The following is a 14,445-nucleotide window of genomic DNA, read 5'->3' as shown; positions in this document are numbered from 1 at the left end:
GTATTGCTAGTAAAATATGGAAATCTTGGGAGCAACAAAGGTAATAACAAAACAGCCAGAAAGTTATAGCATCAAAAGAAAACTTTAAATGGGAATCCTAACTCCTCATAATGTTTAATCAGCGAACTTCATTGTTTGGTTTCACCCCAGAGCCCCCTGTACTTAGAAGAGTTCTTGGCATTTAATAGGTGTTCAGTAAGTGAATGAATTAAATACTCTGGTATTTGTCAGTCCTTTTTTCAATGTTTCCCAGAGACTCATTGTTAAACAGCTCCTCCAGCCATATTCGTTGGGATATTAAACAAAAAAACGTTGACTTTAGCCCATAGTGTATTATTGCCCGTTTCTTGGGTATATCATCTTCTCTTTTGCAGGAAGCATTCGTTCATTCATTTCTGCAACAGTTTTTGAGTTGCTAATGTGCTAGGCACTGTGTATTCTAGGCAGGAGGAGGGGTATTCCAGGCAGAGGGAGTGGCTTTGCAAGAGCACAGCAATGTGAGGCAGGTGCCTGTGGAGGTCCTGGAGAGCCACCTCCCTCTGCCGGACCACCCCCATCTGTCTCGCAGCCTGGCTGTCACTGGAGTCCATCCACTGCTCTTCATGCCACTGCCACCCCCCTGGACCACCACAAGTCTGCAATGCCTTCCTAACTGGCTGTCCTTCCTCCACCCTGCCCCTTCCCAGTCTGTGCCCTCCACGCCCATCAGATTGAGGTTCTAAAATACAAAGCCGACGAGGCTGTGGATCCGCCAAACTCTCCGCCTCATCTCCTGCCATCTCCTGCTCCCCTTGTGCCACGCGGAAACGTTCATGGTCCGCACACCTGCTAGGTCCGTTCCTGCCTCTGTGCCTTGCTGTTCCCCTGAGCAGAAAGCCTTTCCTGTCTTTGACGACGTGGAGCTTCCCCGAGGGCCACCCCCTCCCTTGCCTGTCCCCTCCACCCCCAGAGTCATGTGTTTTGGGCCTTGGGTAGCAGGAGGTCTCTCACCTGCCTTTCGTTGTCATCACCTGTCAGTTTATGCTCACATTGTTCCTGGCTCACGGAGCGTTTGTAGCTGGCATACGCGGGCATTTCCCTCATCAGTTGCGTTGTATGCTTAGCTAGTGTCAAATGTGTTTATTCCCATATTTGTTTATTACACTCGTACCTGTATTAGTGTCAGGAATCTCCAGAGAAACAGAACCAACAGGCTATATATGAGGGGACTTATTATGGGAATTGGCTGACATCATTATGGAGGCTGAGAAGTGCCACCATCTGCTGTCTGCAAGCTGGAAAGCCAGGCAAGCTGGTGGTGCGATGCGGCCTGAGAACCACGGGAGCCGAGGGTGGAACTTGCAGCCCAAGGCTTGAAGGCCTGAGGATCAGGAGCTCTGGTGTCTGAGGGCAGATGATGGATGTCCCAGCTCAAGGAGAAAGAAAATTCACCCTTCCTTGGCCTTTTCTATCTGGACCTCAACCGATTGCATGCCTGTGTTGGTGAGAGTGGATCTTCTTAACTCAGTCTACTGATTCCAGTGCTAACCTCTTCCAGATACACCCTCACAGATATACCCAGAAATAGTGTTTTACCAGCTACCTGGATGTTCCTTAACCCGGTCAATTGACACATAAAATTAACCATCACAACTTATGTATGAGCTGATTATATAGGCATGGGAAAGGAGAGACAGTGGTTTCTCTACAACCAGGCTGGGTCCTTTGGAGAGCCACCAGGGCAGTTTAATATATTAAAAATAATTGCTGTTGAATTAAATGTGGGTGAGAATGCTGAAAGGATTGGGGTTTGGGGGAAGGAATTGTAAGCATTAGGGATTCTTCACTCAGATTGCTTTGCACACATCTTTCCTTTCTTTTACCTTCTGAGTCTGTGCTAGAGGCAGGGACCCTGGAGGTGCTTGCAGAGGGTTCATGTGAGAGAAGTGCCGTCCGGCAGCATGTCGACACTGCAAGGAAAGGCCGTGGTCCTGCGTCAGAGGCTCTTGGTTCCTTACTCAGCAGACAGTGACGGGGAACTCGATCTGCACCTGGCACGGTTACAGAAGACACGCTGCAGAATGAACGTGCAGTTATCTGTCTCAAGTTTGTATAGAAGGTTCAAATGTGAGCATATCATTGTGTCCTCCCAAAATTCATGTCCACCTGGAACCTCAGAATACGTCCTTATTTGGAAATAGGGTCTTTGCAGATGTAATTAGTTAAGATGAGATGAGGTCATACTGGATTAAGGTGGTCCCTAGATCTAATAGGACTATTGTCCTTATACGAAAGCCATGAGAGACAGACTGACAGACACACACAGAGGGAAGACGGCCATGTGAAGATTGAGGCAGAAATTAGAGGAGCTGAGGAATGGCCAGGATTGCTGTCACCAACAGAAACTGGGAAGAAGCAAGGAACAAATTCTCCCTCAGAGCCTCCAGGAGGAAGCAACCCTGCCGACAGCTTGATTTTGGACTTCTAGCCTCAAGAACTGTGAGAGAAAAAATTTCTTGTTGTTGTAAGCCACCCGGCTTGTGGCAATTTGTTACAGCAGCCCGAGGAAACTCATAGGCATTGTTTTATGACTCGATAACCTTTTGATGAATTAACAGCTGTCCCCTGTTCCTGATTGCATGGCATAAGATGCCTCTACACTACACATCTCTGGCTGTTCTTGTCACATCTTCTCTGTGTGTTTTATTAAAACCATAAACTCTTGAATAATTTCTACATCATTTTTAGTATAATCAGAATTGTAGTAAGTTACCAGAAGGAAAAAATAAAGGGTATTTGTGGAAAGCAGTCACGTGCTTGTGAAACGTGGTGGATTTGAGGTTTGACAATGGGTTGGGGGCAGGGGGAGGACATCAGTACCTGTCAGCTTCACTTTTAGCAGCATAGTCTCGATAAATTTCCTCAAGTGATGTTCATTCTCTGGCATTTTTGGATCTGCTTGTATTAAGAAATCTCTGACATTACACACAATACTGCAGACTGTTTTAACTAGAAAGGATGACGTTGTTAGGGAAAGAATACAAAATTAAAAATCTGTTACCTGAAAATTGCATATGATTTAGTTCTCTAGTTACAAAGTGGCCATACTATCTTTTTTTTTTTAAATAGACATCATCAAGCAGCATTATTTTTCCCTGCCACCATAAATGCGAAATGCCTCACTGACATAAATCCATCTTCTTGGATAATGTCAGTCAACATAAATGGGAAATACATACCGACGTGAAATTGACAAGATGTTTTAAATAACAAGTTGTCAATTAGAGAGGTTCTTTACCAATGTCTATTCTCATTACAAACATGCAAGCAACCACGTATTTCTTCTTCAAAATGGAATTGATTTAATCTTACTCTTTATTTCAGTTGAAATTATCTTTTTTTTTTTTTGCCACAGAATCTTGCTCTGTTACCTAGGCTAGAGCGCAGTAGTGACATCCTAGCTCACTGCATCCTCAAACTCCTGGGCTCAAGTGATCCTCCTGCCTCAGCTTCCCAAGTAGCTGGGACTGTAGGCGTGCACCACCATGCCCGGCTAATTTTTCTATTTTTTGTAGAGATGAGGTCTCAGTCTTGCTCAGGCTGGTCTCAAACCCCTGACCTCAAGTGATCCTCCCGCCCTGGCCTCCCAGAGTGCTAGAATTACAGGCGTGAGCTACCGTGCCTGGCCCATTTGAAATATCTTGTTTAGGGTTTTGTGAAGAGATGAAGTAGCATTCTGAAGTGAAACCTCGTGTTTTAAAGCAGCCTGGTATGTAGCCGTTCTCTCTGGAGCATGTGTGCAAACCTAAGTGTTTAACACACTTTATTATGCCTTCAGAATAAGAGCACAGACAGGAATTGAATGGGATTGGTTGAAGTTAGTGTTTGTATGAAACAACATATAGAATATTTTTAATTTTGGAGAACACATAAACTTATACTTTAGGTTATTCTGGTACTTAAACTTTTATGTATAATTCTAGGTGTAATCAAGTTTTCGTGGGTTGGACTTGGCGTTAATGGTAAAGGTAACACACAAGATACATTTTATTAGTGTTATAATACAATTTATATCAATACATGTAGTGGTGAATGTCTTTTATGTTCTCTCTGTGAATGTGGGCAGTTGAAGATGCTAGAATATTTATTGTTCTTCTGGGAGAAAGCTCAACAATTGCTTGTAATGTAGGAGGTACTAGATTCCTTTTAGGTTTGTGACAGTGAACTGATTCTTCTTTTTTACTCACAGAAGGGTGCAAATCGAGTTTTCTTTTGAGGGCAGCAGCAAGAACTCTTATTTCGTTTTTCCAGGCTGGACCAGATTCAAGCAGATAATCGCTCTTCCATCACGTTGGCAGTTTGAGTTGCCCATGTGTTGTTGGAAACATTATGAAATGAGAACTCTTATACACTGCTAGTGGGAGTACAAATTGGTATAACCCTTCTGGAAGGCAATTTCACTATAAATTTCCTGCAAGAATTTTTTTAAAAGTTTACATCCCATAATAGCATAAATTCCTGGGAGTTGAATTACCATAAGGAAATCAAATTTATTCATAAGGATGCTCAACTGTTGTCAATAATTGTGAAACACCGGAAGCATCCTAAATGGTCTAAAAGCGGTGAATGATTAAATTATGGTACTAGGATGCTTCCATTGAAAATGATGTTATCGAAGACTATAAAAACCACAAGACAAATACATGTAGTGGATTCCATTTCTTCTTTTTTTTTCTTTGAATGTGAATATACATAGAAGAAAAACAGTGGAAAGAAACATTGAAAATGCTAAAACAGTGGTTCTGTCTGGGGGGGTCTTTATTGGTGATTTTAATATTCATTTTACTCTTTTATGTTATGATAATAAGGAAAAACCCTGGAATTTTATTTAAATATATTTGCATGCATATTAAAAGATTATGGCGAATGGCAGCAGACAGGATTAGAACAATAGCTACTGGTGTTCTCTGTTATCGTATCAGAGCCTTATCCTATTCCAATAATAGGAATATTACTTGCCCGTACCCCTCACTCGTGATGGAGATCATTTGCCCTGTTGTTCCATGGATAATGTTTTTCTCTATTGGTTTATGACATCCTGGTCACCTGATCTGACCAGCCCAGTATGTTCAAATAATTGGGTTCTATAATATGGAAAAATGAAGATATTTGCCAGGAGATTTCAAGATTTGTTTATTTCATGTTTCTCCTTGAGGCTGCGGCCAACTGTTTAATATAATTAGCATAGTCACTTGGAGTTTGCTTCTGCAGACATAAGTATAAGTTACAAGAAGTATATTGGGTAGGTCCCTTTAAAAGGGAGAATTGATGATTTTGTTGTTGCGTGCCAGAGTATAGAAGTTAAATCTTTGAAAAGATGTAAAGAGTACAGGCTTTTGTCCTCTGATTAACCACTGGATTATTCTGAACAGATACCAGGGAACTCTGAAACGAGTCCAGTGGAGTACTCTTGCCTTTGGTTGTAGTCCTAGGAAGCCTGATAGAACTATGTGTGAACTATGATAGAACTTTGTGTGACTTCTGGAATCCCTGATTTTCTTTCTCCATGCCAGCATGATTGTAGGGATTTGGCAGCATTACACTAACGTTGTGACATTGTCCTCTTCCTCTGTAGTCATTTGGGGAATGGGGTAAGGAAGACAGAAGCTACTGGGTCCAAGCTATACGTTGCACAGGTCATTTTGTATCTTGGTGCCCACTGGAGTTGTGCAGGATGGCGGTGCTGGCTTAGGTTGCTACTGATAGGAAGTCTGTTTTCCTGGTGTTCTCTTGCCATGCTAAACTTCTTGCTTGATGAACTCCCTGGTTTCCTAGTATCACGAGTAGCCCAGTGGATTTTTTATTATAAAGAAAGTAATAAAAGTATGAAGTGTAACCTATTGGTTCTGAAATTATCTGTTGGGAAAATAAGATGCTTGAATGTCAGCTCAAGCTTGATGCTGGCCAGCCAGATGTGCAATCGGTTGGCTCTTTGACGTGACACCTATAGTGATGACTGCGTTATCTCATTGTTCTGTCCTAGCTTTACTGGGACATCAGAATTTTTTTTTTTGAGACAGAGTCTCACTCTGTTGTCCAGGCCAGAGTACTGTGGCATCAGCCTAGCTCATAGCAACCTCAAATTCCTGGGCTCAAGCAATCCTCCTGGCTCAGCCTCCCAAGTACCTGGGACTACAGGCGTGTGCCACCATGCCTGGCTAATTTTTTCTATTTTCAGTTGCCTGGCTAATTTCTTTTTATTTTTAGTAGAGATGGGTTCTTGCTTTTGCTGAGGCTGGTCTCGAACTGCAGACCTCAAGGGATTTTCCCGCCTCAGCCTCCCTGAGTGCTGGGATTATGGGAGTGAGCCACTGTGCCTGGCTGGGACATCAGAATTTTAACCATTTTAGGTCCAAAGATTAAGGTAAACTAGGTAGGTTTTATTGAAATAGTGTTTAAAACTGAGATTTTGTTTAATATTTTAAAGAGAAGTCATTTCTGGTTGGGAGTTGATATAGAAAGTAGAAATGGATGAGTGGGTACCACTTCTGGTGAGTTGCTAACAGTCTGTATCAGAAGGCACTGACTGTGTGTGTGTGTGTGTGTGTGTGTGTGTGTGTGTGTGTGTGTTGTGTGGGGTGGTGTTGGCATTGTTCTTTTTATTCCAGACACATCTCCATCTACCTGTTTTTCCTTCCTTAATTTTCCCCATTATATTTTGTTATCTAAATTAGACTAATAATCTTGGGTTCAAGAAGAAAAATAAGTTTTTCTTTGGCTCTTTTTAAATCATGAAAAACTTTATAAGGCAAAAGGGAAATGGCCCCACCTCAACCATACTGGACTCAAAACTTTAATTCCAGATTGGTCATATGATTTCCAAGTACAGGGCCTTTCACTGAAGAGTATGTACAAATCCAAGGATGGAGGGGTGGGGTGTGTGTGGAAAATCTGAGTACAGCTCAAGTTCTGAGGCCTCATTGTCCTGAGGAAATTGTTTGGCTGCATCTCGGAGCCACTTATGAATCTGCTGTTTTTGCCCTTCCTGTGTTTGTATGTGTTCCTATATACTGAGTTTTGCATTTCTTTTTTGCAAAAAAGAACATGATTTTTTTTCTAATCGTAAACCAACAAGTATGTTTTGGATTGTTTCATGGTTTGAATGAAACATGACATGGCTGGTATTTAAATTTTATCTTAAGTCAGTAACTCTAAGGATTTGAGTCTCAAGTCTCAGTAGCTTATGCAATATAAGTTTTGGTATTTGATCTATCCATAAGTTAAAATAAATTCATCAGATTAAAAAATGTTTAGAGAGGACTTGCTCTGAGCAAGACAATATGGTGCTCTTCCTTACATCCACAGAAAAGTAAGTATGTAAGAAGATTCTAAACTCCTTTTCCTTTTAGTGAGCAGGTTCTAGTTCTAGTTTGTAGCTTTAGATCTGCTTTTTTCATAAGTTACTAGTTCATTTTGTTTAAATAAACTCACAATCACATGTGTGAATTGTTTTCTTTTTAAATTGTTAGAAACTGGATATTTAAAACAGAAGCAACATATTGAAGGCATAGTCTAGATGATGTTTAGGTATATTCAAATCCATAGCTTCTTTTTTTTTTCTTCTAAAAAAGGATTATCTTTTCTAAGGAATTACAACAATCTAGCTTTTGCATAGACCTAATGGTACAGATTTTACCTTGAATAATTAGTATTTATTGGCATTGCTGTAGCTATTCAGTATTATGTATTACATTAGTCTGGGTCTTCTGAGAAGCAAATGCCAAGATGGGAACAGACTTATAAGAGATTTGTTTGGGGAATTGCCTGCCAGGGAAAATGGGGAGGGAAATGGATGAGACTAGGAGAGCCATCAGATTGAAATGCAGGTCTGACCCCTGAGAAGGAGAGAGGGAAGGATGGAAGAGAGGTCTTAGACTGCAGTGCAATTCTAAGAAAGTTTTGGCAAATTCAGCAGAAAGTCCTCGAGCTAAAATTCCCCTGGCGGAGGAGAATCACATTTCATAGGGAGGGGCCTGTGTAGCATCCCTGCTGCACTCAGTCATGGGCTGGGAGCAGCCTTCGGGAGGTGTGGGCTCAGCGTGAACGTGGGTGGACTCAGAGCACAGCAAGGGTCAGTATACTCCCAGCAGCAGATCAGACAGGCACATCCTCATGGCTGTAGCATATGTGAATATTAGACTTACTAAACATTTTGCTGAACATGTTCCCAATCATAGATACATTAATCTAACTCCAGATAGAGGAAAACAAATGCTCTGCTTCTACAGAGACAGAAAGTTAGGTTAATTCCGTGGTACATTTTATCTCTTTATTGATGTGTCTATTTTAGGCCCTAACATGAAGTAATAAACGAAATGTAGGAATTTGCCTGGTTTGCAAATAGCATGGTCATCAGAGAGTATGCTTTAAATTTTGGAAATTGTGGTACTGGGCTTTACATAAGGAAGACTGATTTCTAGGGTTTTCAGTCTTCCAGAAAAAGGCAAAGAAAACAAAAAGTCTTTGGAAAGAAAACTATTGTGCTTTGAAGGCTGTATTTGGAAACTACCCCCTTGAATGCGATACTTAGAGTCCCTTTAGAGAAAAATTACTCCAACTATCTGTTACGTATTCCGGGTCAAAGGTCTTGTTGTCAAGAGAGTGAGCTACAACGTTGTATTGGTCTGTAAGACCAGATTGGCCTTATACAAAGCTATAACTATAAAATAGCCCTTATGACTAGGACCAAAACCTCAGTGTTCTGGAAGAGCAGGTTTTTTTTAATATAAAAGAACATGGTATAAACAGGTGTCATCTGTGAGCATGTCTGGCCACAGTAGAATGACTGATTTGAGGGCCTCTGTGTGTGTCACACTTACCTCACTGGTTCTGGTGGGGCACAGACGCCCTTCCCTCCCTTCCCCCACAGCCAGGCTTGCACCCCCTCTCTTAGCCTCATGCACAGCATTAGAGTCTTGTTGCAGACGATGACCACTGGCCATTGGGCTTTAAGATATAAAGATATTGCAAATAACATAAATTTCGGCATCGGTGATAAGAGGGTATTTGTTGGTACCTTTTTTTTTTTATTTGACGTGTTCTGAGGGAAGATTGTTGGTACTTTCTTTAAAAGAGTTTATCTTATTAGCATATATTTGTAGTTTAAGATATTATTAATACATGCTTAATTTTAAAGAGATGGAATGTGGGAATTAGGATGAGGGGAATTAGACAAGAAAGTGAACTCGCAGAGAAGTGGATGAGAATAGTTGACACACATCAGACTTGGCCAAAAGTCGGTTTGTGTCTGGTCCTGTCCCCCTGCCCAGCTGGACCTGGCCCACAGGGCATAAGGGCTGTGTGGCATTCCTGGGTGATCCCAGGGGTGCTGTCCTAGAACATGGATCAGAACCTCAGCCATCTATCTAACTGAGCCACCCATCCATATGGGTCACAGATAGCAAATTTGGCAAGAAGACACAAGAATTGAGATCAGAAAGCCAAGCTCCAAGCTCCATGAAGAAAGTTTGAAGGAAAGTGTGGTAGTCAGAGCAGTGGGATTTTGTCTTGTCTTGTTGGGCAACGCTATGGTCTGAATGTTTGTATCCCCCCAAAATTCATATGCTGAAATCCTAACTTGGATAACTAATATCCAACGGGATAGTATTAGGAGGTGAGGCCTTTGGGAGGTGATTAATCTTGAAGGTGGAGCCCTCATGAATGGGACTAGTGCCCTTATAAAAGAAGCCCCAGAGAGCTCCTTGATTGTTCCACCACGTGAGGTTACAAAAAGACGTATGTCTAGGAAGTGGGCCCTCAACCAGGCACAGACTCTGCCGGCACGTTGATCTAGGACTTTCCAGCCTCTAGAACTGTGAGAAACAAATTTGTATTGTATAAAAGCCACCCAGTTCATGGTGTTTTGTTATAGCAGCCTGAACATACTTAAGAGCAGAGCTACTAAAGCTACTAAACAACAAGGTTAGACGGGAAAAATAGGTGCTACTTTTTAAGTTATAGCTTTATTTCAATATAATTCACATACCCCACAATTCACCCATTTAAAGCATACAATTTAATGTTTTTCTTTACCGTATCACAGAGTAAATTCACAAAGGCTAGCATCACCACAATTAATTTTACATCGTCATCACCCCCAAAGGAAACTCAGGTGCATTAGTCATCACTCCTCATTTCTTCCCGATTCCCTCAGCCTTAGGTAAGCAGCAGCCTACTTTCTGTTTCTATGGATTTGCCTATTCTAGACATTTCATATAAACGGAGTCATATGGTATATGATCTTTTGTGTCTGGCTTCTTTCACCTGGCATGATGTTTTCAAGGTCCATCCTTGTTGTGGTATGTGTCAGTACTTCATCTGTTTTTTTTGCTGAATAATATTCTATTGTATGAACATACCACATTTCATTTATCCACTCATCAGTTGATGGACATTTGGACTATTTTATTTGGGGCTTTTATCAATAATGTTGCTATGAACATACATGTACATGGTTTTGTGCATACATATTTTTATTTCTCATGGGTGTACACTTTGCTGTGGTATTGTGGAGTTCTAAGGTAACTCTATGTTTAACATTTTGAGAAATTGCCAGACTGTTTCTAAAGCAGCCGTACCATTTACTGTTCCCACCAACAATGTATGAGGCTTCCAGTTTCTCCACTTCCTGGTTGACACTTGTTATTTTCTGTCTTTTTGATTCTAGCCATCCTAGAGCTTGTGAAGTAGTATCTCATTGTGGTTTTAATTTGCATTTCTCTGATAGCTAATTACTGTTGAGCATCCTTTCGTGTGCCCCAAAGTTCTGAGATTACACGCGTGAGCCACCGCACCTGGCTTTGCCTATCTTTTTAAGAGAAATATCCATTCAGATTCCTTGGCCATGTTTAACTTGGGTTATTTGTCTATTATTGAGTTGTAAGAGTTCTTTATATATTTTAGTACCAGTCTCTTATCAGATATATGATTTGCAAATATTTTCTTGCATTCTGTGAAACATTTTTTTCACTTTCCTGGTGGTGTGTATCCTTTGAAGCATGAAAGTTTAAGTTTTAATGACATTCATTTAACCTGTTCTTTTGTTGCTTGTGCTTTTGGTTCTACCCTTAGGAAACCAGTGCCTAATCTAAGGTCATGAAGATGTACACCTATGTTTTCTTCAAAGAGTTTTATAGTTTTAGCTCTTACATTTAGGTCTTTGGTTCATTTTTAATTGGTTTTTGTACTCTTTTCATGTAGACATCTCATTGTCCCATTACCATTTGTTAAAAAGACTTTTCTTGCTCTCATTGAATTACCTTGGCACCCTTGTTGACACGGGTACCACTTCTCAGGCAAGTTTTGGTTTAATGGCTTTTTCCAAATTAAGGTTGGGGTTATTTTTGGTCAATAAATGATTTATTTTGCATTTTACAAATGTATCTTTTACTATGTGTGCCTGGAAAAATTGCCTTTAATATTAATATATATATTTATGCAAGTAGAACCAGGGCACTGGATTAAGTATCTCCCAAGCTAGTGCTTCTCACACTTTAATGGATGTTCAGATTCCCTTGCGATGTTGTTAAAATGCAGATTATCATCTTGTAGGTCTATTGTGGCGTTTGAGATGCTGCATTTCTAACAAGCTCCTGGCGATTCTGGTGGTGCGGTCCTCGGGCCACCTTCTGAGTAACAGAACAAGACACACTGTCTAGTGTGAACTTGTTGTTCAGTATTGTTATATCTACTTATTTAAAGTGATTTGGAAGGGAAATAAAAGTTGTTTATTTTGAATTCAGTGTTTTTGTACCTTATTTAATAAACTTCAAGATGAAAAACCACCATCCAGAAAAATATAATATAAATGTTTCTTCCCATGGCACTTTGGCCAGTCTTGATTATTTTCTTTCTTCCTTCTAGGCCTCTGATGATTGTCACTCAGAAGATCACAACCTTGGCATTCCAAGTTCATGATGGTGAGAAAAACGACCCTCCTTTCGGTTCTCAGAGTGAGCCTGATACTCAGAGCTCTTCTGTTTATGCTGCGTACACAGGCCAGGGTTTAGATGAGTGCTGGCAGGTCTTGCTTTATTTTGTTCAAAATTTCCAGGCCTTTCCCAGCTATTAATCACCATTTCCCTGCTGAATCTGCAGTCTAAATTTGCTGAAATATTTGCACTGAGAACAGTGAGTTTTCTGTTTATCTTTACGATGTTTTAAATTTAATTTGTGACACTCTTCTTCCCTTCGTTTTCAAATCTGTTAAAAGGAAATGGCATCCCTTTTGCTTTGGTTTAATCTCTGAGAAGCTCGTGAGGTCATAAAAGATTAAATAGCATTGGCTGGTTAATCATTTTTTAATGATAGGGTTTTATTTTTTTCTGACTTGGAAAATTATCTAATGAGATTAGCTTAACCCTATAAAAAGCTGGGAGAAAGAAGAATCTTCTGTTTGTATAAAACTGAACATTTTCTTGACTCAGGCTCTTCCTAAAAGTGGCCAGAAAGTGTGATTTACACTGTTCGAACTGGGTTCCAGGAAAGGGAAGGAGATTATTTCAGCTGGGCGGCAGATTTCAATATGGGTGTTAGAGATGCCAGGTGCAATTAGTAAAAGTCTATTCTGTGGATTTGCACTGCTCCGGCAAGCACTTTTTGACTGTTGAAATTTCTTTATGTGTTGGCAGGTTGAGAAGATTTATCTCTGACAGCTAGTTTTCTTGTTTTCTTTTCCTTAAAGCTTGGGAACTGATTTAATTTCATTTGCCCCAGTGTATTCCTAGTTCACACTTGGTGCTTTAGTCATTCTGTAGAGAACTAGGTAATTTTATACCACGGACAAAGTCTTTCCTAGGTAACCAACCAGCCCAATATGCCCAGTGCTGAGAAGTTTCGCAGGATGTGGCTTTCAGTGCCAGAATCAGGGAGTCCTGAGCAGTGTGAGTTGGTCACCCTACTTGTAACTGAAACTCTAGTTTCAGTGGTTATAGACTAACATAAGCAACATAAACCAATAGCTGAAATCAGTTTAATTTCTGGGATTACCAGAGATGTACTATTTGATGAGATCTTAGAAAAAACGACTTGAGATTTTTTTTAACACTTTTTTTTCAAACAGACTTTTTGCCTAAATTTACTTTTTAAAGCATTCTCAGTTTACCATATTTTCTGGAACATCCCTTACATGCAGAAAAATGTTTATTTGCCTTTTTCCTTTTTTCTTGTGTGTGGGAGGAACAAGTAAATTCCAGAAATACTCTGCCTTCTCTTCGGCATGTTTTTGAATTGCCTTCATGGTTGGTGACCATAATCAGCCTTAGCTGAATATACAGTTTTAAAGTTGACTTACTGCTGCTCAGATAACACTTCAGTTTCTTTGACTCTAGTTAACATGTAAATTTCACAGGAAGCACAAACGTGATTTGGTTGGGAGTTTTTCTGCTATGGATGAGTGTTGAAAAGAAGAAAAATCTGATAATTCCTTAATGTTTTCCCTGCACTCAGGGTTACATTTCCTCTGTTTCTTAGAAGAGGAAAGTCCCCTATTCCTTTCCCCATTACATCCCATACCCATCAGCTCAGCTTGTACAAGGTGTCTGCACCCAGCATAGTCAGGGAGATATTTAAACTGGGGGAGCCTGTGAAGGGCAGGCTCATTTCTCTGATGTAGCAATGAAAACATATACAAATGGGTAAGAAACCACCACAGGATAGGGAGGGTTTTCTGAGGCCCATGTCATGCTGCGTGAATTTAATAGGAGTAACCCGAATTCTCCCTTCTCCATATGAACCGGTAGAGATGTTCCTTCTCACGTAGGTATTTATGGGTAGCTCTTTCATCCAGGGAATTTTTAAAAAATGGAAAGTGGGGGGGTCTTTATGATTTATGAAGCAAAAATAAATTACCTTTTTCAAATGACTTTGGTAAGACTCTTTTAGAATTAGTTATCTACTTCATCTTATTTCTAAACGTTTTTCTTTTTCATAGGATTAGGTCGAAGAGCTGAAGACCTCTCTTCTGAACAACATCGACTTGCTGTAAAGTAAGTTGAACAATATATTTGCAAGCCCTTTGCATATCAGTATCTAGAGATTTTTCTCATCTTTTAATATCTGCTTATTAATTCCATAATTCCATTATATGGATATAATAATAACACTCATTTAATGAATCTGCAGTTGATGGACATGTACATTCTTTATCAATCTTTGGCTTTTAAAAATGGTAAGTGATGAATAACCTATTATGGTATTAGGTCATTTTAAAATGGGTTTGGGTCTAGCTTTAGGATAGATTCCTAAAGTGAGATCACTAGGTCAAAGTGTAAATGGATCTGTAATTTTGTTGGTTCTGCAAGGTTCTCCTTCACTCCAACACTGGGGTTATGTCTACTCCAGAATTATTTTTATCGGGCATGTGTCTGAGGTTCTTCAAACAGTCAATTATCAATGCACATCAGTGTG

The 14,445-nt window shown here is 40.2% G+C and overlaps 1 protein-coding gene across 1 annotated transcript in view; it reads left to right on the top strand.

Moving 5' to 3' along the window:
• Window positions 1-14,445, top strand: part of MBOAT1 (membrane bound O-acyltransferase domain containing 1) — a 96,750-nt gene that overhangs the window by 58,696 nt on the left and 23,609 nt on the right. The window contains exons 5-6 of the mRNA XM_045551869.1: window positions 11,902-11,957; window positions 13,970-14,024. Of these exons, the coding sequence (XP_045407825.1) occupies window positions 11,902-11,957; window positions 13,970-14,024 (111 nt within the window). The remainder of the gene's footprint in view (window positions 1-11,901; window positions 11,958-13,969; window positions 14,025-14,445) is intronic.

The sequence above is a fragment of the Lemur catta genome, chromosome 5 (genome assembly GCF_020740605.2).
Source record: "Lemur catta isolate mLemCat1 chromosome 5, mLemCat1.pri, whole genome shotgun sequence".
Classification (NCBI taxonomy): Eukaryota; Metazoa; Chordata; class Mammalia; order Primates; family Lemuridae; genus Lemur; species Lemur catta.
This window is presented reverse-complemented; position numbering and strand designations above follow the sequence as displayed.